Below are 23,538 nucleotides of genomic sequence, written 5' to 3' on the forward strand. Positions count from 1 at the left end.
ATGCCAACCTTCAAGTTTGTCCATCACATAGACTTCCCCTCGAGCGGCGGCCAAAGTGGTAAAGTTGCGTGATAATCCCGACCATGGAGCTGCTCATGATCAAGCTGAAAGCCCCAAGCAGCAGCAACCCGATCATCAGGCATATATGAACCATGACGTTCTAGCTCCCACTCGACGCTGGTCAAGCCCGCTCGGCTTGAGAACGTGAAAATGAGATAGAAATAGTGATTGAGATCAAAGTTGAGGGCCTTCAAGCGAGGCATACGCCTTGCGGCGTAACCCAGCGAGATGAACAGTCGATGAAACTGCTCTTGCTCGAAGATGGGTCGCTGTACGCATCTCTTTTCATAGCTGCGGATTTCTGCCTCCCAGACCTCAATCCCAGCAATCATGGCTTCCTCTCCTGCATCAGGGCGAACGATCCATTCCCCTATTGTACATTCAGAAGGTTAGCGATTTGGGTGCCTTTAGGTATCTGGCATATTGCATCTACATATCCATACAGCACATGAATTTCCGAGGAAAAGTTCTTACCTGAAGGAAGCCAGGGCTGAAATTGATACAAATTCAAAGTCTCCAGGTTGGGCCAGTGTAAAGGTGCGTTGGCTGGTAATGGATGATCTTTCGCGTCCAGAGGCCACAGAAAATCGAGAGATATAGGGACTTGAAGCAGTGTCAGCTCATGAAGGGAAAGGCTCAGTTCGCGGATTCTGATGGATAGGGTATCAACGCTTGAGGATAGAACATTCAAGGGGGGCATGGCATCCTTCCAATTCCTCTCGTCTGCATTCTCGAAGTGAAAAACCCGTAATGTGGGGGAGACATCTTTCAGACCTTCAGCCACGGCTACAGCTCCATTAGCAGGGAATCCAGGAGGCTACGAGGAACGTAACATAGTGGCATTGATCAACAGGGAGGCCATACCTTGGCGCCGCTTTTTCAAGTATTCCTGGTGATCTGGTCTGATATACTCATCCAGGTGGAGATATAGTTCTGTGAGTTCCGGACAGTGTCGAACAATCTGCATGGCGGCCCCAGCCCAGATCAGGTTAGGAAACGATATTTGATCAATACATGAAACATCTCGTAGCATTGACGCCCCGTCATCATCGAATCGCGCGCGGTACACGGGAACAGGCTGTGTGCCAAAGTCTACGGTGTTCGAGTTATATCGTCCAGCTTCGTAATCCTCTTCGGTACACGGTTCCTGGCCTAGCTCACGCCCTCGAAGCCGAAGAATGACGGACAAACGATGACTCTTGTCCCATGACCCTAGTGTGTTGAACAGATCGATGACTTGTGATTGAAAGGCGGTATCATTCGCCTGTCGAACAGGGTTATCGGTGGTATAGCCTTCCTCTTGACGAGTCGTCCAGTCTGGGAGTTCAAAGGGAAGAACGATATCGTACCACAACTGACGAATCCATGCTCGTCTTGCAATTCGTGGCCCAGAAGTAAATTCTCGGAATTGGTTCAGGCAAACACGGCGTCCACTGTAACCATCCTCCCTGTACAGGTTCAATTTGGAGTAAGTGAATGACTCAAACGCTGCCTGCCAGCGACGACAGACAGTTGTACATGCAACCAGAGAAGTGCCTGCCCGTTGGAGATAGCCTGCGATCTCACATAGAAGTTCAAATGGGAGACTGGCTGCCATATCTGTTGGATGCCAGTTGTTAATATCTAGTCGCGGGAAGTGTCTCCCACAGGACCAGCGGAGACTGCAGTGGAGAGTGGACAATGACAAAGCATACAGGCTTGGCACAAAAAACATGCGACTTGCGTATAGGACTTTAGAACGCAAACATGTCTTCTGTGACACAGCCATCATTCCCTCAGTCCACCAAATCAACATACTGCGATACAACCCAATGAAGAAGCAACAAGAAAGTACTGAGCGATAAGGCCAAGTCTGCTCCATTAGGCCACCCCATGTAACTCCACACTAACCACACAGCAGTAGTGAACAGCACGATAGAAATTAAACTGAAAATTCAGCTCCTCATATCCTTTCACCGCAGGTAGAACTGTGCTTACCTCCATGGGTTTCGTACGATTCTCTTGAGAACCCTGATCCACCGTGAAGGAACTGTCGAGGAAGAATGAGGGATCGACGTTGAGGTTTGTTTATCAGCAGCCATTTATTATATCTGACAATAAATAGATTGTGTCACTGGGAGAAGACAGAGCAGATTGCCCCAATGTTGCTTCCTTGAAATTGGTGATAGTAAGATGAAAATACAGAGGGTCATGCTAGGTACTTGACCGATCCTTCCGAGGGCCCATAGGACTGTTATCAGTATCCACTCTTCTAGTATTTTGATTATTTGATTCAAACTCCCTATGGAGACATGCCTTTTATGTAATAGGAAGACTAGTAGTTCTATAGCACATGCTTTGTGGATCAGATCACACTAAACGCAAACATACTGCTACATCTATTCAGCAATGACCCCCTTTATCACCTTGCGCCCTTGTTACAAACCAACCCAGAATACATAGAGTAAGAATTAACCCGATTAATGTATATGAATATGCCTAGTACTGCCTACCTAGTGACCAGCAGACATTCGTAGAAGCAGTCAACCCCGATTAGCATACTGCCCCATCTCAATCTCCCTATCCATCTCATCATACCGCACCACAACCCTCGTAGTCTTCCGGATGACACACGCCTCCGGGCTCATCCTCTCTTGCCCCTCAGCTGCCGAAACAGTCACGTCCGCTCCGCCCTCATCCAGCACGCTCCACCCTTCGACTTTTTTGGGGGTCGCGTCCACCGGCTGCGAGCGGTTCCCGTGCGAGGCTGGCCCCGCAGAGCTCTTGTGTAGTCTGCTGAAGAGCCGGGGAAAGAAAAAGGAGAGCGGGCGGCGCAGCGCGGGGAGACAGGCGCAGATGATGCCGAGGTTGGATTCGATGACGGTCCACATCGACGAGCCGATGCTGTTCCAGGTTGTGTCGAGGTGGTTGGTCGCGACGTTGAGGGTTGTGATGCGGAGGACGGAGGTGATGCAGGTGCTGTTGGTCGATCAGTATATCAGTATAGAGTGAACAGTTTTAGATGCATATGAGAAAAAGGGACTTACAAGAGACCCACGGCGAAGATGCCGCAGAGAGCAACCTTGGACTTGAGCGGGAGTTGCAGCTTCAGGACGACGGGGATGGGCAGCGCGATCAGGACCAGGTCGGTGAGGATGTTGAATGCGGCGTTGGCGTACCAGAAGGCCGTCATGTTGATGCAGGTGCCGCGGCCGGGGAGGGACTTGTTGAAGGCCCATTGCACCGGGGTGCACTGGAAGATGCTGGAGAAGACGGTGCCGATGGTGAAGGAGACGATGATGGCGATCCAGGCCCAGCAGGTCCTGAGGAACCAGCGATGGACGAACAGTCGGATGTAGAGAAGGAGAATGCTGATCTTGGTTAAGCCGAGGTTGACCTTGTAGAGAATCTGGGCCACGAAGTAGAGCTGTCGATGTGAGCTGAGGCCAGGTATTTTCGCCAACCGACGTACGTTTAATGTTCTGAGAACCAACTCCTTGGGCATCTCATGCTGATGCTTCCCAAATGCCCATCCGCAGACTAGTTCATTAGCTGTGTCGCATTACCGGCAGAGCCCGTCAACTTACCGATGATCATCTGGATTGAAACCGTTTCTGCGAAAGCCTACGGCGGGTCAATACGCAGACAGACACCTGCAATTGCTGATACTGATACTCACGCAAGAGACCAGAATCGTCCAGTCGTCTGCTCCAACGCGACCGGAAAGAAACCGGCGGCCGAGCAGTCTTGCAATCACCACGAGAGGAGTGACGATGGCAAAGACCAGCGATGGATAGGACAGCCGCGCAGAGCTGTCCGGGTGATCCCCATAGTCGCTAAACAGAGGCATGGCCTGCGGACTGACACATATCGCGCATTTTGCGTCAGGGGCGGAGGGCAGAGGGAGACCTGCACATAAATGCAGAGAGTCCAACAGAGAGACAGGGATCAATCACACCATGTCACACACAGTACTTTCGTGTCGCGCAGAATTGAGATTGAACCCATGTTGAGCCCAAGGAGACAAGACATGGGCAATTTCCATCAACAGGCTGGCTAGCAGCCAATTAACCGCAGCAATTGTCCACCCTGCTGTCGTTCTTCACCCATTCGGTAGGATGAGCACACTCGGCGCCACGGACCGAAGCAAACACTCCCATGTCTCAGCAGCGATTCATGCATGATTAAATTGAGGTTGCAGTTCCTTGAATAACCGGTTGGCATCACCTAATCATTTCGGGCCAACCCATGTCGGGTTTAATAAACTAGTCTGCACTGTTCATCCGATCGTCCAATCCTCCTCTTGGCCCGTGAGTGGACAAGGCCACTTGTTTCACTGTTTAATTTGTCGATAGGTGCCACCCGTGCAACCGAGAGGAACACTAACCACTAACCGCCATCCCCGCCGGCCTAGACATTTAGTTATCTCGCTAGTCATGCATCATCCATGCGATGGCGAGACTCGAGCAGGAATCTAATCCCGGCACGACTGTTGTTGAGCCCGTGGTGCGCCCATGTGCAGGGATCAGTGTGCCGTGAGGGGATAAATGTCCGTGTCGGCAAGACTCTTCATCTTGGTTTTGTGGCCATGTTACATTGATGTCTATTTATCTCAAGTCCTCTAGCAGGGGTATCTCCCTTTCTGTCAAATTCCTGTTAGTAACAGGTTCCGTGGCTGGCCACGCTATGCTGTGACGTTTTAAAAAGTCGTTTTTTCTCTTCGCCAGTCCTCTCAACGCATCCGTATCCCATCCCTCAATCCCAGGAACAGATTGCTCTGGTCGCGATGGAAAAACAGCCCAATCATGAGATCAGCCAAACAGGCAGTAGCCTGGAAACCGCGGCGCCCGAGATCGAGATCGACGAGAAGCGCGAGAAGGCGCTTCTGCGCAAGATCGACCTGCATCTCATGGTGCCTCTCTGGGTCATCTTCGTGTTCGGCTTCCTCGATCGAATCAACCTGGGCAATGTGGCGGTGCTGGGGATCCTCAAGGAGTTGAAGATGAACGGCAAGGATATGGCGCTTGCCATGCAGATCTTCTTCGTCCCGTATATCATCGCGGATATTCCGAGTAATATTGTGCTCAAGCGGTTTGCGCCGTCGACCTGGATCAGTGCTTTGACTTTTTGCTGGGGTAAGCGCCTCCCCTTCCCTTTGCTTGATAGTCATGTCTAACGAACTCAGGTATAACATGCATGTGCCAAGGCCTGGTGAAGAACAAAGCCGGTCTAGTCGCCTGTCGCTTCTTCCTAGGCCTCTGCGAAGGAGGCTTCGTTCCCGGCTGCGCATACCTGATGTCGATGTACTACCGGCGCCACGACTTCCAGAAGCGGTTCTCGCTTCTCTGGGTAGCCGGTCTCGTCGCTGGTGCCTTTGGCGGCCTACTAGCCTACGCTCTCTACCATATGCACGGGCTCGCAGGCTACTCGGGGTGGCGATGGATCTTCATCATCGAAGGCCTGCTATCGATTGTCTCGGCGCTGCCGGCCAAATTCCTCATCGCCGACTGGCCCGAGCAAGCTCGCTTCCTCAACGCCGAGGAGAAGGCGCTGCTCAAGGAACGCAACGCCCGGGATCAAGGCGGCCACCACGACAGCGCACGCATGGACCGGCTGGACGGCGCCGCGTGGCGACGCATCATGTCCGACTGGAAGATCTACGTCGGCAGCCTGATCTACATCAGCATCACGGTGTCCGGGTACGCAACTGCGCTCTTCATCCCGTCGATCGTCAACTCGCTCGGCTACGACGGCATCGACAGCCAGGTCCACAGTATCCCCGTCTGGGCGGTTGCGGCGGTTGTCACCGTGATGGTCTCGTACTTGACGGACCGCATGCGGCATCGGTACGGCTTCATCATGTTCGGCGTCCTCTTCGCCAGCATCGGGTATATTATCCTGCTTTGCCAGGGTCCTCCCGCGGAGCTTGGCGGACTCAACGTGCATGTGCGCTACATGGCTGTCTTTTTTGTCACCACGGGCTGCTATATCGTCCAGCCGGTGGCGATCGTCTGGATGGCGAATAACCTGGGCGGGCACTATAAGCGGGCTATTGGGCTGGCTATTCAGATTGGGTTTGGGAATATTGGAGGTATCATCGCGAGTAATATCTTCAATAAGGATTTGGCCCCAAGGTATATTGTCGGATATAGTGTATCGCTGGCGATGATGTTGCTCTGTGGGATTATGAGCACGGTGTTTGCTGTGGGCGTTGTGATGGAGAATAAGAAACGGGATGAAGGGAAGAGGGACTATCGGTTGAATTTGGATCCAAGCGTGTTGGATAATATGGGCGATGATGATCCGAGATTCCGTTTCTGCCTTTGATTAGCATTGGGGGTACGGAGGATAAAGGATACCAATTCAACTACTTAGGTGAAGATATTATCTAGAACACGGTTTCGAAGTGCATCTAAAGTCACCCCTATCTCCGTAGAAGAGGATGCCACCTTTAATCACCTGAGACTGAATATCGGCTCTAGCAAGAGTCCTGAGGTTGGACATCGCCCGGGCAGCTCCTCAGCTTCGAATTCAAAAACTGCATGTGCCTTGGACAGTCCCAGGGGTACCAACTTAGTGACCGGACGGCGTATAAGGCAGTCCCATAGGATCCACAGCGGTATCCTAAACTTGACATTACTCGTGGATCATGACTCTTCAACTAGTTGTCGCAGCTCTATTGTGATACTTTCCGGAAGCGAATTCGCAATGGCTGCCTCAACCACGGCATTGGTGACCACCGCTTCGCCTTCCCTTTGATCGAGAAGTAACTCGATGATCCATTTCCCTAGAGATTTGTTTGTGTTCTCCGCCGCTGCTATCAGTACCTCTTCCGTGGCGAATCGCGCATGTGGGAATTCACAGAGGAGAAGTTGCATGATATCAAAGCCGGCTCGTGGATTCCTCGCGGCCGCTTCAACAATACGTTCAATGCACCAAGGACGTGATTCATCATGCTCCCGAATCAGAAACTCGACAATTTCAAAACCATAATTCTCGTTCTCTGCTGCAACTTCAACAACTCTGTCCACGAGGTGGATGTAATGTCCATGTTGATCCATCATTAAAGTGAAGGTCTCCCAATCAAAGAATTTCACAATTGCCTGTACTCCGCTGGCAGTGATTCGCACCTTGTTGTGGCAGAGAAGCTTGCTCAATAAGTCTTTGTTGAATGGCTGCCGTTCATGCACTGCGTTAATAAGGTCCTCTGTGATCTGAATACAATCGCAGTACTCCGAAAGCTGATCCACAGTCTGCTCTGGAACATGATGGCTTCCAGCGACCGCTACCCAGAAATTCTCTGACAGGCAGACCTCGTCGGGACGTATGTCGAAAAGCATCTGGACCGTGTCGCAGACTGAGTAGCTGGTAGCTGCAGCTTCCATCACTCTCGTTGTGATGCATATTTGACGTCCCCATTGCTCGAGCAGGACTTGAAGTGCTGCTGTCGACTTCCCAGCCGCGATTTCGGCTGCTTTCTGGGTTATTTCCACTTCGGCGCCATAGTTTTCGTGAATCCAACGCAAGCTGTTCGCATTGGAGGCCGCTGCTTGCAGGACTCCATCAGTGATGAGTGGTCGGTCCGCTGTGTTCCCACATATGACCTCCAAGACGTCGCAGCTATTCCTCGCGGCCGCTTCGATCATCCTCGTTGTTATCGTGAACTCCCCCTCCCGCCTCTCAAACAGGAGACGCACGGTTCCAGGGCCCAACAGGCCAGCAATCGCCTCGGTCCCTGACTGCGACACTCGTACCCTCTCCCCATCACTGAGGAGGAGATTTATCAGCTCATGGCCATTGTCGAAGATGCGCGCTGCACTCTGTATCACGGATTCTGTTATCTCCATTTGAAGACCGTGACCGAGCAGTACCTCCAAAATTTCTTTTCCTGCGGAACTGTTTCCGACTGCGCCTTCCACTGCTTTAGTAGACAGGCTCTTGGGCTTTCCTTGATTCTTTAGTATCAAAGTCACAATGTTAGGGTTGGCAAGTCGCACGGCCTCCTCTATCGGGGGTCCAACAAGGGTAGCTCCATGACCCCCGACAGAAGCCGCGCGACCAAATATTCCGTGCCCCTCTGTAAGTTCAATCGTATCTCCCCTTTACACTCGGCAATGAATATATCAAACATACTCCTGCTGTCAACATAGTCAGGGCCTGTCACTGTCGCTATTGCTTTTTCCGTTATTCCCACCGACGGAGAACGCTCGAGCAAAGCTTTCACTGTCTTTTCGCTAAAAAATACATCTTTGACAGCTGCTTCAATCGCTTCTGGTGTAACCGGTAACTTGTTGCTGTGCTCAGTGAAGGCTCTGATGATTTCTGCACCAGACCATCTTTCGGCTGCCAGGATCACAGCTCTCTCGGTTACCTGGACAGATGGAGTATGTTTCAATAGACGTTGCACGATCGTTACGTGGGGCGCTGCTTCGATCACTTCCTCGGTGATAGATACTCGCTCACCGAGCTTATCTAGTAAGCCGCATATGAGGTCGCGTGTGCCCTCCGATACGATATAAACCATTGCCTCGGCAGTAAACCAGACCCGATCCTTGTGTTTTCCGTTAAGAACATTGAAGACAGCATCGTACAGGCCAGACTTGCGCTCTCCCCACGGCCATTCAGGGACCGAGCTTTGGACAAAACTCGGTGCTGTCCGCTCGGTAAACCGAATGTCATTTTGGCTGTGATCGAGAAAGAGGTCGATGATCTCTTTTCCATCGCGTGTATTATGGGTTGCCGCTAGGATCATAGCGTCCGTAAGCACCAGTTCACAACAACCATACTCGAGCAAAAGCTCGATGATTCGCTTTCCACTCTCTGTATTTGCAGCCGCCGCCAGGATGACTCCTTCGCTGTCCACCACTCTCCCCTGATGCGCAAGGAGGAGGTCGAGAATTTCTCGTCCATTTTTCTCGTGTCCTGCTGCAGATTGCCACACCTTTTCGTTTGCCGGGATTTCCAAACCATACTCGATGAGAAAGTGGATGATTTCCAAACCACACTCTTCATTCCTCGCTGCGGCCACAAAAATACGTTCCGTGTCTTGTACCTCCCGGCTCGGTGTCAATAACAATTGAAGCAGCTGCCTTCCTTGCTTATTCCGGGCGGCGCCTGCTAGAATCCCCTCACTGATCCAGATACTGGGTCTCCCTGCCAGCAACGACCTCATAAGCTCCACATCGAATACCTTGGCAATTATCTGTACACCTCTGGCTCCGATGGGAATATTCGGATTATCAAGAAGCTGTATCAGTATTTCCCTCCCGCACGCTTCATTTCTGTAGGCAGCCACAACCACCTGCTGTGTGATCCGTATAGGCGCACCACGGTCTTGGAACATCCTCATAATCTCCACTCCAGATTGCTCATTTGCAACAGCAGCCTGAATGACCGTACTTAGCAAATGGACCTTCCTCCCCTGCGTTTCGAGCAATAGAGCCATCATCTCAGGGTCCCAGATTCTTGCTGCTTCCTCGACTCCTTTTGGATGGATCGTTAATGTCGGTCTTTGGCGGAGTACTTGACAGACACGGGCTCGAATATCAGAAGATCGCGCCGCATCCTTGACCATTGCTTGCCTGAACACCCCGGAGTACTCCGTGAGAAAGGAATCGAGACCATCGTCATCTCCATCGCTGGCTGTATGTTCAGACTCGGAACCGGCTTCTTTCACCGAGTCTGTCGAGCTCGTTCTAGGGGGCTCTGGCGGCGCGATTAAGCTCGTGATTACCCCTGGGGTCTGGGTCGTAGATGCCGTGGATATGCGCTGGACTGGTTTTGTCTGCGCATTCTAAGTGACCACATTCGTAATTATAACGGGAAAGAAGTAGTAGTTACCGGTTTTGGGGCTGTCGTCCTCTTGAACAGCCGTGTCAATGCCATGTTGATTGTTCCGATAAGGAATCATCGCAGAACTCGAGGTTGGTGTGGCTGCGTCTCATTCTTGTGCCCAGAGCGTTCGCTTGACAGGCCGTGGGGGCGGGGGGTGGAATTGGGAGCGCATCAAGAGCCAGCTGTGCCCAGCGCCAATACCGACGTGGCTGTCTCGTATTGGGTTGACAGCTAAACCCTGCACTTGGGCCGACTGTAAATCGGACTTCAATCCGCGGCTGACTGAACTGGACTGGGTTCTTCCCGTAATTTATTTATCCTCAGCTGAACCTAATCCACGGGCGGTCTCTGCAAGGCATATAAGGATACAACAATGGCAGGCTTCTCAAGCTACCACCTGCAAGACCTAACATTCACCGGGCCGCAGGGCACCAGAAAATCCCCGTACGCATCCGTCGCAATCCTGGACCCGATCATCACGATCGAACGACACCATGGAATATACCATATCGCTGCGCGGTTTAATATCGAGACGGCGATTTTGAATTATGCCACGCAGGATAGGCACGTTCATCTTACCCTATGTCCTATCTCCAAATGCCCGTTCTAACTATGAAGAAAATGAGAAAAGTGACGCCCACGAGCTCTTCTTCCAAGACATCTGTCTCCAGTACAAGAGTCCCCGGGACAACGAAACACTCCTCATGAAGCCTGATTCGGATCCCACTGCTGCATTAACCGTATCCAGGGGCTTCACCTCGTCTTCGTCAGCCACCGTCGGTGCCACGGTATCGCAGACACCCGCGGGGAATGTTTCCTTGGGGCTTACGCGGTCCAGGTCGCTGACGGTAGAGTATGCCATGACGAGTTGGAGTTTGAGTGCGCATCGAGTGGTGCATGGCGAGTTTTCTGCTTCTGCGCTTCCGATAGTTGACTTCAAATAATAACCTTGCTGCTAGATGATGGGGCTTTTCCTGACGAGCAAGTTCGCTACCAGTGGTTCTGGGCCGGGACGCAAGACGAGTCGAGGAGGTTGTCAACCGATCTGAGGCATGCTGTTAAGCGGCATGTTGTCGTGAAGCGGATTGTCCCCGAGTACTTGATCGTACCGCTATCAGATGAGGCGGCGGACGCAGTAACGACGTCCTCGCCTCCCGAGAATACAACAGAGAGCCCGACAAAAGAGGAGGGACACGCGAAAACAGGAGATCAAGATCAGCCCTCTGACCTAAATGTAAATGCCAACGCCGATGCCAACGTCAAAGACACGGCCATATACACCTGGGACTCCCTGCTCGACTTTAGTTTCTCTGTCCAGGTTAGTCGGACACCTTTCCCCCCCCCTTTCAAGGATAACAATTTTCTGACCAAGACTTATTGGAAAGGTCCGAGTCAAAAAGCGGCTCAGCCGCCTGCACAGACTCGTCCTCCTGAGCAGCAACGAAGTTAAAGGAAAATATCTCCGCCCGGTTTATACGGAGAGCTTCCGGTTCCGAGTTCCCGCGCTCAGGGAGATGATACCTCAGTGCGACACGGCTGATATTTCGGCTACCCTGAATCAGATTAAGAAAGATGTAGGCCATGCCCATGCCTGCCGCACGCCGAACCACATCATAGGCAAGAAATTTAGAAAGAATATGCTTACTAAAAATGAGATATCAGTATGAAAATCGAATGGAAGAACTCTCCGAGAAGGACTTTTTCGAGCTGGCTAGCGCTCACATTCGGAAAGAGGTAGGTATTCCTGTTCTTTTCCCTAGGACTACGGAGATGTTCGAACCGAAGAGAGATATTCTAATGCTAACAAAACGTGCTATTAAGACGACCCAGCAACGTGAAATGACTCGCGCAGAACGTATCGCGCATGGTATAAATAGGGCAGAATTCATGGCACCGCCTGTGCGTGCTAGGCAGAGTAGAAGGCAGATGTAAGTGTAAGCGTAACCATGAATACCAGAAATGCTCTCTTTTGTGCAATCAGTGTAATGGCATAGATTTATACTCGGCTTTCTCTGTACACTTAGTGATTGAATATTATACTCTGCTTATCCTTGCATGCTTCAAGTATATTCGTGATGATGTGCCGGGGAGAACTACAATGAAGCTTTAGGGTGGGAGGTGGTAACTGGTAACCAGACAGGCTGATTAAATGCTGAATCTCAAAATAGGAATGGGAATAGGAATAGGAACATTATATCCAAGTGAAGTAATCCTATCGCTACTCACTAGTTGCCCTCTCGATCCTCTGGACTTTAGCCATTTACCTCTAATATCCTCCTGGTAATTCCTGGCAGGTGGCCTTCAATATCTTAAGATATCTTTTAAAAACGCCAGTAGATTAATCATAAAGGGAAAGTCCATGTCCATGTCAAAGATAGATAAATAGAGTTAAGCTCATTCTGATCACTTCTCCGAATCTTATTATCAGTCCAGAATCAGCGAGAGAAGTAGGCTTTCATGTTTTGCGCACAAGTCTAGCCTCGCTATCCCGCACTGAGTTGTATGCCTGTGAAATGACCGTACAACTTAGCAGAGCAGAAGAGGAAAAGATCTGAAGTACAGAATCACCGAAACTCAGCATAATGAAAATCAGCGGGAGCGAGACACTTTTGCAACTCGCCATAACTGTACAATCCCAGCATCATCCCTGTAAACCGCGCCCCGACTGGAGGTGCTCTGGTCATGACGCTATTCGCAACCGCCCCAATCCACTGCGTCGGAGATTCGCCGGCCTCGCTGGCCTCCTTGAATCCGAATCTGTACCTATCTCCGCATTCGATCAGGAAGATGATGTCGGAGCTTGGGCCCACCTCCCTGTCAACGACCTCGCCCTCCGCCGGTCGAAAGCGCACGATACGGTTTCCTTTCGGGGAGAGCCGGACGCCGATCGAGCTGTTGGTGAAGTAATTCCAGTAGACCACTGTGCCGGCTTCTACGTGGATGGAAGCGGGTTGGAAAGATAGTCGGGTCTCCCAGGTGCAGTGACGAGATGATTGCTTCCTTAGAAAGAGAGTTGGGCTGGCCGGTGAGGAGAGGTTGTATGGGCCGCCGTGCAGGCGCAGATGGTTTGGCCGCTCGGTAAGAGAATAGTCGATTTTTATGGGTGTGTCTATGCTCGTCAGCAGAGCTCACCACGATAGGATACTTTCAGCCGCGTACTCTTTCTATACCAGCCCAGCTGGAGCTTGGGATTGGAGAAGTCGTCCCTCCACGCCACTGGTGGCTCATATTCATAAAGCCCTGGCCCAGACTTGAGAGTGACCTTCTGCCCGCCATTAATGATCGGCCAATCATCCCTCCACTCCATGGGAACGAGGAACGTCTCCCGACCTGCCCGTCAGATATATCATCAGCTATCCTCATCGGTGATCCCAGCATGGTAAATGCACCCTACCAAAAACCGACTCCTCCCATCCCCCATCCTTCCACACCGGCCTTACCCCAGAAACACCGCCCACCAGTTCCCCTGCGCGTCCTCGACCAGATCCGCATGCCCGGTATTCTGTACCTCGTCGTCTACCCCATTCCGCCAGAGTGGATTACACGGCCCAACCTCCCACGGTCCGAACGGACTGACCTCGCTCCGACAAACCCACTCGCAGTGCCCGCTCTCGGTGCCCCCCTCCGCCGTGAAGAGATAGTAGTACTTTCCCCGCTTGAAGATATGCGATCCCTCCGCCACCCCGGAGGCCGATTCGCGGATCAGCCTCGGCTCGGAGGTGGAGTTACCCGTCTCGAGGTCGACGGTTGCGATGTGGATGGCGAAATCTTTGATATTTGCGCCGGGGAGCGAACGAGCTTGCGGTATGTTGATGATAGGTACACGGTTCCGTCGTCGTCCCAGAAAAGCTATTCCTCAGTTTTAGTCTAGTTAGGCTCAGGGCTGGATTCCAGGGCTGGGCTTACATCCTGGTCGAACCCGACCTGGTCGAAATACACGGGATCAGACCACGAATTCGAGTCCCAGATGTTCTCCGTCTTGACGTAGAATCCTCGCGGCCAGACCCGGTCGTCCTCCTGGGGACGATACCGCTCGAAACCGGCGGCGATGATGTAAAAGGTCCCCTTGTGGTAGCGCAGGGTTGTTGCCCAGATCCCGCCGCCGGGCTCGGGAGTGTGGATCTGCAGCTGGCTGGGTTTTGTTAGGGCATGACCGATCAATGACCAGCGGATTAGATCTGTGCTGTGGTAGATTGGGGCCCCGGGGAAGTACTCGAAGGAGGAGGTGACGAGGAAGTAGTCCTTGTTGACGCGGATGATGGAGGGGTCCGGGTTGAACCCGGGGATGATGGGGTTGTTGTACATTCTACACTACTATAGTGTCTCTCTGACTGACGTTCATCAAATTTGATGGTGATAGTAGATACCTAAGATATTTATTGCGGGGGATTGTTATATAGCGGAGGTGGATAACTTGATGCTTTCTGGTGATTGGTGGAGAAATCCAGTCCAGGGTCTGTCCGTGAGGATCATCTGTCGGATCGGGCTGAATGCATTTACCCATATCCACGTCGATTTAGCCGCAGATGTAGATTGCACAAGGTTGTATATTATGCCGGTACTCCCTGTTGATCTGATAGGCAACGAGGTTGACTTCCTCAGGCTTGAGGCTTCATTCAACTCACGATCAGGTTACTAGGGTGTCCATGACCCTTGGTAGCGCACTGAGCTACAATCTAAGGATCCGGGGCAAGCTTCCCGGGAGAATTGTAAGGGTCCATAATATGGGAAGCTCAGCCAACTTCTTAGATGTTTCACTCGCCATAATGGGCCATGGCTGGTCAACAAGTGCTAGCTTGACTCCGCATCCTCGAAGCAGGAGTAGAGAATGAGGTGCTGTCAACTGTCGCAAGATAGGTGCCAACTTCCTTTAATTTGCGGCATAAGCTGTATGTCTGAGAGGTACAGATGAGTGAAAAGGGGAAGTCGTCGACTCTACCTTATGATTCTTGTTGTATGATGGTTTTGTGGCATGTGATTGTGGATTCCCCGGATGGATCGCGATTCCACAAAAAGGAACAGGGCAGTCCTGACCAAATGGACAGCACGTTAATTTCAGATCATGTGAACCTGACTCCTGGCATGTGCTCCCTGCAAATGCTTGAAACTGGTAAAAATGAGTGTGAGATAATCCGAATACCAGGAGAATGGATCCTAGACTAAGTTATAAGCAGCACAATGCCAAGCTCTTTGTTGCCTGAATGACGAGGCACTATAGTGCTCGGAAGACACGCATCACAACGCCGAGTCAACTGGCAAGGCGACACAAGAACAAGAGATAATAAATCAATAAATGAAGCATCTTCAGCTCATCTCATCTCATCTCATCTCATCTCATCTCATCTCATCTCATCTCATCATCTCATTGAGGCTGTTAATCTGATGACTGATCATGATAATGATAGAATTCAGAGACTCCTCGGTATTGCCGATGAGGCTAGGAATCCCTGCATACCGACGCAGGGCTGATCTTGCCCATCCTGGTCATTTGATCTGTCTCGGCGCGTAGATTACCTTCAGTTCCGATGACTTTTCTTCTTGACCGAAACGACATCACTACTTCCCCTTCAAAGGTCACGGTATTCGATCGGAACACCCCGTAGATTCTGGACTGACTGAAATCAGGCATTCAGGCCACCACGCTGGCTGAGCCGAGGTAGATTCCCCATCGGGAAACGCCGCCCACAGGCCGAGGTGATAAACTCCCCCCCAATCCACTTCCCCGTGGAGAAAAGAAAGGCAGTTATAAGGGTCATTGTCCATTCTTTCATCAACTGCCTCATTTTGCTCAATCTACTCCTTACCTCCCCCAGATTGTCCTGTACCTACCATATTCGCAATGCCTTCTCCTCCTCCCGAATGGGTCAAGGCGCTGACGCCTTCGAGCCCGCAGGGTACCGACCTGCTCAAGCAGGAGCGTGCCCAGTCCAATGTCGAAGTCGACAAGCTTGCAGAGTTCCTACATACTAAAGCGTTCCTGGAGAAGCAGCAGCGCTTTCTTGAGCTTCTCTCGCCCGAGAAGGTCTTCGACAAGTCCCAGATGCACTCCCAGGGTCGTACTGAGCGGATCCAGCGGGCGTTGGCCAAGGGTAAGCGACTGCAGCAGTTGAAGGAGAAATACAACTGGTCGACCGAGGATTACCACTTTGCCAGTGAGATGATTGGAGAGCCTACTCCTTATGGTCTCCATGCGAGTATGTTCTTGGTACGTTACCGTCTGCAGCGTTACGGCAGGGCCTGAGCTAATGGTGTTGTGTTACAGGTGACTCTCCGCGAACAATGTACCCCCGAACAGAAGAAGCTCTTCCTCGAACCCGCCGAAAAGTATCAGATCATCGGTTGCTACGCACAAACAGAGTTGGGACACGGATCGAATGTGCGCGGTCTGGAGACCACCGCTACATGGAACCCCGAGGACAAGACCTTCACTATCCACTCGCCGTCCCTTACGGCATCCAAGTGGTGGATCGGATCCCTCGGACGCACTGCCAACCATGCGGTGGTGATGGCGCAGTTGTTCATTGCTGGCAAGAACTACGGTCCTCACCCCTTCATTGTCCAGATCCGCGATTTCGAAACACATCAGCCACTGGAGAATATCTACGTGGGTGACATTGGACCCAAATTTGGTTACAAGTGAGCATCATCTCTCGGTTCATTTGGTCCCTACTGACCTGTACAGCACCATGGACAATGGTTTCCTCCTCTTCAACAACGTCAAGATCCCTCACATCAACATGCTTGCCCGCTTCTCTCGCGTAGACAAGGAGACGAATAAGTACATGCGCCCCGCGTCGCCATCCCTGGTATTTGGCACCATGACCTGGGTGCGCTCCAACATCGTCCTGCAGGCCGGTTCCGTGCTGGCCCGCGGTGTCACCATCGCCACTCGCTACTGTGCGGTCCGCCGACAGTTCCAGGACCGCGACGCCAAGGCGGACGCCGGCGAGACCCAGGTGCTCAACTACAAGATGGTGCAGATTCGTCTGCTACCTCTGTTGGCAGCCATGTATGCCTTGCACTTTACCGGCCGGGGCATGATGCGTCTGTACGAGGAGAACCAGAACAAGCGCGCCGCCGCCGAGGCCGGACAGGACCAGCGCGGTGCGGCTCCCGAGGCCCTCCGTGCCGGGTCGGATCTGCTGGCCGATCTGCATGCTACTTCTTGTGGTCTGAAGGCGCTGGCCAGTACCACCGCGGGAGAAGGGCTGGAGATCTGCCGTCGCGCCTGTGGTGGCCACGGGTACAGCAGCTACAGCGGTATCGGACCATACTATTCCGACTATCTTCCTACTCTGACTTGGGAGGGTGACAACTACATGCTCACCCAGCAGGTTGCCAGATACGTAAGTTCTTTTTGTCCTACTTATCTGTCAAACAAAGCTAATGCTAGGTAGCTCCTCAAATCCGCGCGTGCGGTGCTTGCCGGCAAGGGAACCGGCAACGATACCAGCCAGATCCTCCAGGCGTACCTTGCGCGTCGCGACAAGGGTGCCTCGTTCGACATTCTCGAGGTGGACAGCGACATTGTGGCCGCGTTCGCCTGGCGCACAGCCCACCTCACCTTTGAGGCGCTGAAGCACCGGGATCTCGAGAAGCGGTCATGGAACAGCCTGCTTGTCGACTTTTGGCGTCTGTCCACGGCCCACTCCCAGTACCTGGTAGTCAAGAACTTCTACGAGGCGGTATCGTCGCCTGACCTGGCCGCCAAGCTCGGCCCGGAGACGACCAAGATCATGCACAACCTTTTCCGGCTGCACGCTCTGCACACGCTGGAGCGCGAGGCGGCCGAGTTCTTCTCCTCTGGCGCCGTGACCGTCCGCCAGATCACTCTGACCCGCACCAACGCGGTGATGAAGCTGCTGGACGAGATCCGGCCACACGCCGTCCGCCTGGTGGATGCCTGGAAGATCCCTGACTGGCAGCTGGACAGCAGTCTGGGCCGTTACGACGGTGATGTATACCCCGATCTGTTCAACCGGGCCAGCCAGAATCCTGTTAATGATCTGGTGTTTGATCCGTATCCGTGGAACGAGGCGGTGCTGAAGAACGCACCCAAGAGCAAACTTTAATTCTTTTTTTACTACTGTATATATTCAGCTGTATATGATAGACAGGGCCACATAGAATAGATGGATGACTCAGTCCTCAGTCACGAAGTATAAAGTACAATGTACATGACATGTCCGATGTCGGAAGCCCTTTGCATGCATCCCCGCAGTATAAATCAACACAACCCCACACCATATCATATCCATGCCATCTGTATACCACATCCTCAATTTCACATTCATTTTGAAAAAAGGGAAAAGGAAAAAGGAACAAAAATGGAAAAGAAAGAATCAGCAACCTACACCCACGGACACCACCCCTCCGTCCTCCGCTCCCACACCTGGCGCACCGCCGCCAACTCCGCCGCCTACCTCCTCCCCCACCTGCGGCCAGACATGCACATCCTCGACATCGGCTGCGGGCCCGGCACCATAACCGTCGACCTCGCCCGGCTGATTCCACAGGGGCACATAACCGGTCTCGAACTCTCCCCGTCCGTCCTCGAGCAAGCCCGCTCCCTCGCTGCCGACCACGCCCTAACCAACATCACCTTCCTGTCCGCCGACGCCAACGCCCTCCCCTTCCCCGAGGGGACCTTTGACCTGGTCCTCTGCCACCAGGTCCTCCAGCACGTGCGCGACCCGGTACATATCCTGCGTGAGATGCGCCGGGTCACGAAAGAAGGCGGGCTGGTTGCCGCTCGAGAATCGGATTATGCGGGGTTCGTGTGGCACCCGGCCACCCCCGGGCTGGACGTCTGGCGGGAGACATACCTGAAAGTGTGTCGGGCGAACGGCGGGGAGCCGAATGCGGGGCGGATGGTGCATGTGTGGGCGAAGCAGGCTGGGTTTGAGCGGCACGAAATAAAGTGCAGTTCGAGTAATTGGTGTTATAGTACGGCTGAGGAAGTGGAGTGGTGGAGTGGGCTTTGGGCGGAGAGGACGGTGGCGTCGGAGTTTGGGAGGACGGCGAGGGAGAATGCGGGGGTTGATGCAGGAGAACTGGAGGGATTGCGAGGGCGTGGAGGGAGTGGGGGTGCAGGAGGATGCGTGGTTTTCGGTGCTGTCGGGGAGGTGCTGTGTGTTAAGGGGGGAGGTGGTAGATGTCCTTTGGGATAGGATTTGTTGGCTCTACGATTCGTATATAGATATGAATGACTACGGGATTTAGTCAAGGGCGGTTCAAGTTGCTTTTTTCTTCTAGCAGATACACCAATTAGGGTTGGATGTCGCAGATTGATTGATAGATTTGATAGAACGAAGTGTCCGTGCCAGAACTGCTGCACTCAAAGAGAGCCGAATCCAGTTGCCCCTGTCACCTTCCATCTTCTGTCCCTGAGATATAGGCGCTTACACCAGGCTGAATGCTGCAAAGCACTCTTCCTCCAATATCCCCCTGTAAATGCGTCAAGGCAGGTTCTTCACACAGCTGGCCTGAACTGGCTGCCGTGGGAGGAGCTCTCATCCACGATTTCCGATTCAGCGAAAGCCCGAGAAGAGGATGGCTAAATAGCCGTACATATCAAATGCGCGGTTATACATCGGCGTGGTGGTTAGGAACTGACGTGCCATCGGCGGCATGTCGTCACCGATCAACGTCTCCTGTTGTCACCGCACCTACCTGGGTCTCCCATGTCTCGACGCAGACATAGCATGCGCTTATCACTGGGAGGGCCCAGTCTGCGTCTGGAGGAGCTGGTATAGGGCGGCTGGGTAGCTCAGCCATGGTCGCAAGTTGCTTGTATTCATGATGAAGCCAGTCGACATCAGCATCATCCGTGGCTTCGTCTGCGAGGTCCGCTAGCCTAAGCCCTGAATATAGGATTGCAAGATACCCACTCATATCGAACGCTCTGTTCTACAGGGGTGTGGCTGTTAAGAACCAGACATGGGGGCGCCTAGCGCAACGGCCTGGTGGACTCTCGTCCGGATGGTTTTGGCCGCGTGGCCTGTCACATACCATGCGGCCGAACCATCGGCCATATTCGAGTCAAATCGCTTGGCTTGCTGATTTGCCCAGTGCCGGAATTTGCTGTCATCTCCGTAGAAACGGACGGAGATTGCCTTGAATTTCGCTCATGTAGAACTGGAGAGCTGCCGCACAGGCCACATATCCATGTCCCTGGGCCACAGGCGTGCATCAGCACCGGGATCTGATAAGCGAACTCAGACGCAGCAGCGTTATTGTAATTGAGTCTGAATTTTGCCACTTGCAGCGTGAACCTTCCTCCGTTTTCCCACGAGGTTGACATCGTCTCGCAGGGGACCCGCCGTGCCAGCGGCAGTGGTTATTTGCTCGAGCCAACTAGATACATGATAATCAAGCCACCTCACCCTCAAAGATCTCCACCTCAATCTCCTCCTCGTCAGGGACAGGAGCAGGCACCCCGGCCATGGTGGACATGACCCCAAGAAGCCGGAAGACGTTGCGGTTAAGCGATCGCATGACATGCACAACCTCATTCTCCTCCAGATAGGAGGTAATGGCTTCTAACTCGGCGATAAAACCCTCGACACCCTCCGAGTCCCGGTCCGCAGGCGCCGTCGCGGCCCAAGTGGCGGCCCGACGGCGAACCTGCAGCGGGACCCGGAGGACTTCTTCTTGAGCCGCTGGCAACGTTTGTACTTGCGGTAGGCGGCGTCCCGTACGCAGGCGCACACCTGGCTCTGGCGGAGGGCGTCCTTCAGGCACCTCTGACAAGGGGCAGAGGGCACGGGCTCGGCGCCGGCAGGAGGGGAAGACAGCCGAGGAAGAACCCCGAGGGCGGCGCAGGGCTGAGGGAGCCACCGGCACGCAGGAGGCTCGCCCCGGGCGAAATGGCGGCACGAGAGAAGCTGTCGTCGGGGGCAGCACTGGTGGCACGCGGCATGGTTGCCAATGGAGAGGCTATTGAGGGACGCCAGAGCGGGGCCCTCGTCCTCAGAGGAGGACGGCTCGGACGCGGCCACGACGCGACGACGGCGCCGAACTGGGGCAATGGGGTCCTCGGACGAAGACTTACCTGGTTAGCACGGCAGACACGACGGCGACACGCCAGAGACAAGAAAGGAAGACTCACCGAGACAGGGGACTCGCCGCCGCAAAGATGCCCGCGGTACCAGGGTTGAATCGCCTGTTTATCGCCTGCTGGTGCAGCATCATCGGCGCCATCAGCCGCTGGGCTCTCGCTTCGTAGGTCAGAGATTAGGGTAAGGAGAACTGGACATTCCACGTTGCTGTTTGTTCCCAGACATGGTTGCCATAAACTCTGCGCCGTTATATACATCTAAAGCCCCTGATCCTGCGGAGCAACAGTTAAAAAGCTAACAGATCTGGCGCGCGAGCTAGGGGAGCACGCAACATTCCTAGGACGATAGACATTGGTGTTAGCAAGAGAGCTAGACAACCACCTAATAGGAAAGAAGTACTCACAATTGACCGGACCACAGATTCTCTAGCCCGAAGCAGGATCAAGAAGGCCTCCCAGATGCGCTGAATGTCTGCCAGGAAACCAGCGTTTGGGTAGTGGTCGTCTCGGAGTGCTCCTTCGCGGAGAACAACAAGGCCGTCGTGAAAGGTCTCTCTAGAGACCCAGTCCAGTGTGGCAAGATGACTGATGCTCGCAGTTTGCGGCAGACCAACGGCCGCGAGCAGAGCCATTGCATTACCTTCATGAATGTGGCGGCTTACCTGGTTTATAAGAGCCAGTATCTCTAACCAAGGGGATTATTGCTCAGCCTGTCGATGGCAGCTTGTGACATACCCTTGATAACTAGCCATTGGTTTCCTTGCCAATAGTTGTGCTCCAACTGGTCTCGAATGGCTTTCACCGCGTTGTGCAGCTGCTTTGGAGTGGAGCACGTCGAGAATGAACGGAGCTGGTGCCTTTGCTGCCATGAAGGTGCGGTAATTATCGGAGTGGCGGGCACAGAGCAAGGAGTAGGGTGCGCAGCAGCATCGCTTGACCAACAGCGATGCTGTTGATCGAAGCGAGCGAATGGCGGCGATTGAGGCCGAATCGCTGGAGAATGGAGGACAGATCGTGATTGTACCGCTCAACAGGACGGGCCAACCCGAATGCCTGATGGAGGATGAGTGCAAGTAGGAGAGGTAGGAGGAGGAAGAACATACCTTGATCAACAAGAAGAACGTGACGAAGCAGACGAACATCACAAAGCAGACGAACACGACGAAGCAGATGAAATTGACGGAGGGCCACAACACCGCGAGGACGGTGGTGTATCCAATGCTAACGCTTGGCACGAGGCTGGCGTGGGTGCAAGCTTTTGTATTGCTGACTCTAGTCCACAGACAGCGAGTGTGGATTCGGATATTTTCTTATCGACTGCGGCTTTGTATGCTAGCCTGGTCACTCGGGTCTTGATCGCTGTTGGCTTTTCGGAATTCCCAGCAGAGATATGCCTCGAAGTCTTCCTTGGTCAGGAAGGCGTCGGTCTGGTAAAATAGTCAGTTGAAGAAAACCGGATGTGTGTCTTTGGTGCCGTTGATTTCCTTGAGAACGTCGGTATGAACATCTGTATATATTGTCTTGCTCGTACCAAGCGCAGTTGGTTAGCGACGTCTGCTTTGCGATTGACACTGTGGCTGCGTGATCGGTATATATGATGACGGTTTTTGTGCATGACTGGATGATGTGCCCTAGTTTGCGGATGCCCCATACAACTCCTGCAATTTCTAACTCAGTTGGCCAGTGTCGACACGGTGTCTTACCGGCAAGAACTCACATTGGTGGATACTTGTGACCCACATCCTGCCCTCCAGGGCAAAACCTTCTTATATCAGCCGTGGTGTCGACAAGGCTCTGGTGCTCCTTTTCAGTGTGGTGGTCTTTCTGGTGTGATTGCTCCTCTCGCGCCAACGTCAAAGGGCCGGGTCTTTTTTCCGCGTGCTTGACTTTGTTTATAACCAGGTTGAAAGGCCAGTAGGCCGGACAGTTTTGCATGTTCTTGAGGTATTTGTGTAGCCATGTCTGTGAGAACCGACGGAAGAGCAAACGATCACTCGTTACGTAGGGCAATTGCGGCTAAGTGAGCGTGCAAATCGAGACGGAGAGCTTGCTGTGTGATGGAATACTGCATGGCTCCGAGCCAGCCGTCCGCGGATCGTCTGTTCAGAGGGACATGAAAATCATATACTCTTGCCTCCTTCAGGGCAATATCATCAAGGCTCTCTTATCCACGAGTATTCCAGTGAAAGAACAAATTGTTCACAGAAGCAGAACCTGACTTGTCAAACCCCTCCAAGAAGCTCTCATCCAGTCTGGATAGGAGACGATATCCGATATGGATACTATCTCAGAGAGAACCATCAAGCCATCGGTTTTAGGCGGATAGTCTCTCGAGGAATTATAAATTCAAGATGGTGGTTTCCGGTCGTCGCCCTGAGCTGGGTTCTGATATGACGAACCTCGTTCATCCTCGTCTCGCCACTGCAGAGGTAGTAGACCAGTCCCATTATGTTTCGGAGGACGTAAGTCGGTTTTGTTACGCCTCGATGGCGATGGGAAGTAGACGTGGTGAACAAGCGGCCAGTCTTTTCTCATGCCATTGTCGATGAGTTTGCAGTATGTAAGAATTATGATCGCGTCTAAGCGGCACCGCATGGCTGGCTCAT

The 23,538-nt window shown here is 52.9% G+C and overlaps 11 protein-coding genes across 11 annotated transcripts; 4 read left to right on the top strand and 7 right to left on the bottom strand.

Annotated features, from left to right (window-relative positions):
* Positions 1 to 23: 23 nt before the first annotated feature.
* P174DRAFT_375738 (F-box protein) lies at positions 24 to 1,657 on the bottom strand (the record flags this gene model as incomplete). The annotated part of the gene is made up of 3 exons (XM_024822642.1): positions 24 to 430; positions 535 to 846; positions 925 to 1,657. The coding sequence occupies 3 exons, from the start codon at positions 1,655 to 1,657 to the stop codon at positions 24 to 26; spliced, it is 1,452 nt and encodes a 483-aa protein (XP_024679202.1).
* A 925-nt stretch (positions 1,658 to 2,582) lies between these two features.
* On the bottom strand, positions 2,583 to 3,889 carry P174DRAFT_462799 (putative plasma membrane protein Pth11-like; the record flags this gene model as incomplete). Its single annotated transcript, XM_024830178.1, has 5 exons — positions 2,583 to 3,018; positions 3,087 to 3,466; positions 3,512 to 3,579; positions 3,627 to 3,663; positions 3,719 to 3,889. 5 exons carry the CDS (start codon positions 3,887 to 3,889, stop codon positions 2,583 to 2,585), a joined length of 1,092 nt encoding a protein of 363 aa, XP_024679203.1.
* Positions 3,890 to 4,629: 740 nt separating this feature from the next.
* P174DRAFT_444378 (putative transmembrane transporter) lies at positions 4,630 to 6,450 on the top strand. Its single transcript, XM_024828073.1, has 2 exons — positions 4,630 to 5,174; positions 5,225 to 6,450. The coding sequence occupies exons 1-2, from the start codon at positions 4,826 to 4,828 to the stop codon at positions 6,364 to 6,366; spliced, it is 1,491 nt and encodes a 496-aa protein (XP_024679204.1). The 5' UTR covers positions 4,630 to 4,825; the 3' UTR covers positions 6,367 to 6,450.
* Positions 6,451 to 7,967: 1,517 nt separating this feature from the next.
* Positions 7,968 to 9,997, bottom strand: P174DRAFT_266817 (uncharacterized protein). The gene is made up of 2 exons (XM_024821508.1): positions 9,880 to 9,997; positions 7,968 to 9,823 (listed from the first exon to the last, which is right to left on the bottom strand). The coding sequence occupies exons 1-2, from the start codon at positions 9,922 to 9,924 to the stop codon at positions 8,045 to 8,047; spliced, it is 1,824 nt and encodes a 607-aa protein (XP_024679205.1). The 5' UTR covers positions 9,925 to 9,997; the 3' UTR covers positions 7,968 to 8,044.
* A 178-nt stretch (positions 9,998 to 10,175) lies between these two features.
* On the top strand, positions 10,176 to 11,830 carry P174DRAFT_506265 (uncharacterized protein). The gene is made up of 6 exons (XM_024831300.1): positions 10,176 to 10,437; positions 10,505 to 10,773; positions 10,833 to 11,191; positions 11,259 to 11,447; positions 11,536 to 11,607; positions 11,695 to 11,830. Exons 1-6 carry the CDS (start codon positions 10,247 to 10,249, stop codon positions 11,803 to 11,805), a joined length of 1,191 nt encoding a protein of 396 aa, XP_024679206.1. The 5' UTR covers positions 10,176 to 10,246; the 3' UTR covers positions 11,806 to 11,830.
* Positions 11,831 to 12,437: 607 nt separating this feature from the next.
* On the bottom strand, positions 12,438 to 14,178 carry P174DRAFT_462801 (glycoside hydrolase family 43 protein; the record flags this gene model as incomplete). The annotated part of the gene is made up of 6 exons (XM_024830179.1): positions 12,438 to 12,982; positions 13,033 to 13,203; positions 13,268 to 13,308; positions 13,332 to 13,606; positions 13,669 to 13,722; positions 13,780 to 14,178. 6 exons carry the CDS (start codon positions 14,176 to 14,178, stop codon positions 12,438 to 12,440), a joined length of 1,485 nt encoding a protein of 494 aa, XP_024679207.1.
* Positions 14,179 to 15,460: 1,282 nt separating this feature from the next.
* On the top strand, positions 15,461 to 17,990 carry P174DRAFT_444381 (acyl-CoA oxidase). Its single transcript, XM_024828074.1, has 4 exons — positions 15,461 to 16,078; positions 16,136 to 16,509; positions 16,556 to 17,219; positions 17,271 to 17,990. The coding sequence occupies exons 1-4, from the start codon at positions 15,713 to 15,715 to the stop codon at positions 17,943 to 17,945; spliced, it is 2,079 nt and encodes a 692-aa protein (XP_024679208.1). The 5' UTR covers positions 15,461 to 15,712; the 3' UTR covers positions 17,946 to 17,990.
* A 104-nt stretch (positions 17,991 to 18,094) lies between these two features.
* On the top strand, positions 18,095 to 19,043 carry P174DRAFT_506267 (class I SAM-dependent methyltransferase; the record flags this gene model as incomplete). The annotated part of the gene is made up of 1 exon (XM_024831301.1): positions 18,095 to 19,043. The coding sequence occupies exon 1, from the start codon at positions 18,201 to 18,203 to the stop codon at positions 19,041 to 19,043; it is 843 nt and encodes a 280-aa protein (XP_024679209.1). The 5' UTR covers positions 18,095 to 18,200.
* Positions 19,044 to 19,403: 360 nt separating this feature from the next.
* Positions 19,404 to 19,907, bottom strand: P174DRAFT_423485 (uncharacterized protein; the record flags this gene model as incomplete). The annotated part of the gene is made up of 3 exons (XM_024825126.1): positions 19,404 to 19,484; positions 19,546 to 19,736; positions 19,808 to 19,907. The coding sequence occupies 3 exons, from the start codon at positions 19,905 to 19,907 to the stop codon at positions 19,404 to 19,406; spliced, it is 372 nt and encodes a 123-aa protein (XP_024679210.1).
* Positions 19,908 to 19,995: 88 nt separating this feature from the next.
* On the bottom strand, positions 19,996 to 21,496 carry P174DRAFT_267451 (uncharacterized protein). The gene is made up of 3 exons (XM_024821509.1): positions 21,337 to 21,496; positions 20,984 to 21,269; positions 19,996 to 20,921 (listed from the first exon to the last, which is right to left on the bottom strand). The coding sequence occupies exons 2-3, from the start codon at positions 21,188 to 21,190 to the stop codon at positions 20,415 to 20,417; spliced, it is 714 nt and encodes a 237-aa protein (XP_024679211.1). The 5' UTR covers positions 21,191 to 21,269; positions 21,337 to 21,496; the 3' UTR covers positions 19,996 to 20,414.
* A 318-nt stretch (positions 21,497 to 21,814) lies between these two features.
* On the bottom strand, positions 21,815 to 22,547 carry P174DRAFT_423487 (uncharacterized protein; the record flags this gene model as incomplete). Its single annotated transcript, XM_024825127.1, has 4 exons — positions 21,815 to 21,985; positions 22,036 to 22,202; positions 22,278 to 22,359; positions 22,464 to 22,547. The coding sequence occupies 4 exons, from the start codon at positions 22,545 to 22,547 to the stop codon at positions 21,815 to 21,817; spliced, it is 504 nt and encodes a 167-aa protein (XP_024679212.1).
* Positions 22,548 to 23,538: the final 991 nt, after the last annotated feature.

The sequence above is a fragment of the Aspergillus novofumigatus genome, assembly GCF_002847465.1.
Source record: "Aspergillus novofumigatus IBT 16806 chromosome Unknown P174scaffold_7, whole genome shotgun sequence".
Classification (NCBI taxonomy): Eukaryota; Fungi; Ascomycota; class Eurotiomycetes; order Eurotiales; family Aspergillaceae; genus Aspergillus; species Aspergillus novofumigatus.

Bases quoted from the DNA above. Each gene is read 5' to 3' on its own strand.
- P174DRAFT_444378 (XM_024828073.1), top strand. From the start codon at position 4,826: ATGGAAAAACAGCCCAATCATGAGATCAGCCAAACAGGCAGTAGCCTG. The intron at 5,175-5,224 runs GTAAGCGCCTCC...TAACGAACTCAG, and splicing joins TGCTTTGACTTTTTGCTGGG to GTATAACATGCATGTGCCAA.
- P174DRAFT_266817 (XM_024821508.1), bottom strand. From the start codon at position 9,924: ATGGCATTGACACGGCTGTTCAAGAGGACGACAGCCCCAAAACCG. The intron at 9,824-9,879 runs GTAACTACTACT...TAGAATGCGCAG, and splicing joins GGACGACAGCCCCAAAACCG to ACAAAACCAGTCCAGCGCAT.
- P174DRAFT_506265 (XM_024831300.1), top strand. From the start codon at position 10,247: ATGGCAGGCTTCTCAAGCTACCACCTGCAAGACCTAACATTCACCGGG. The intron at 11,192-11,258 runs GTTAGTCGGACA...CTTATTGGAAAG, and splicing joins ACTTTAGTTTCTCTGTCCAG to GTCCGAGTCAAAAAGCGGCT. The intron at 11,448-11,535 runs GTAGGCCATGCC...ATGAGATATCAG, and splicing joins TGAATCAGATTAAGAAAGAT to TATGAAAATCGAATGGAAGA.
- P174DRAFT_444381 (XM_024828074.1), top strand. From the start codon at position 15,713: ATGCCTTCTCCTCCTCCCGAATGGGTCAAGGCGCTGACGCCTTCGAGC. The intron at 16,510-16,555 runs GTGAGCATCATC...TGACCTGTACAG, and splicing joins GGACCCAAATTTGGTTACAA to CACCATGGACAATGGTTTCC. The intron at 17,220-17,270 runs GTAAGTTCTTTT...AATGCTAGGTAG, and splicing joins CCCAGCAGGTTGCCAGATAC to CTCCTCAAATCCGCGCGTGC.
- P174DRAFT_267451 (XM_024821509.1), bottom strand. From the start codon at position 21,190: ATGTATATAACGGCGCAGAGTTTATGGCAACCATGTCTGGGAACAAAC. The intron at 20,922-20,983 runs GTGAGTCTTCCT...TAACCAGGTAAG, and splicing joins GCGGCGAGTCCCCTGTCTCG to TCTTCGTCCGAGGACCCCAT.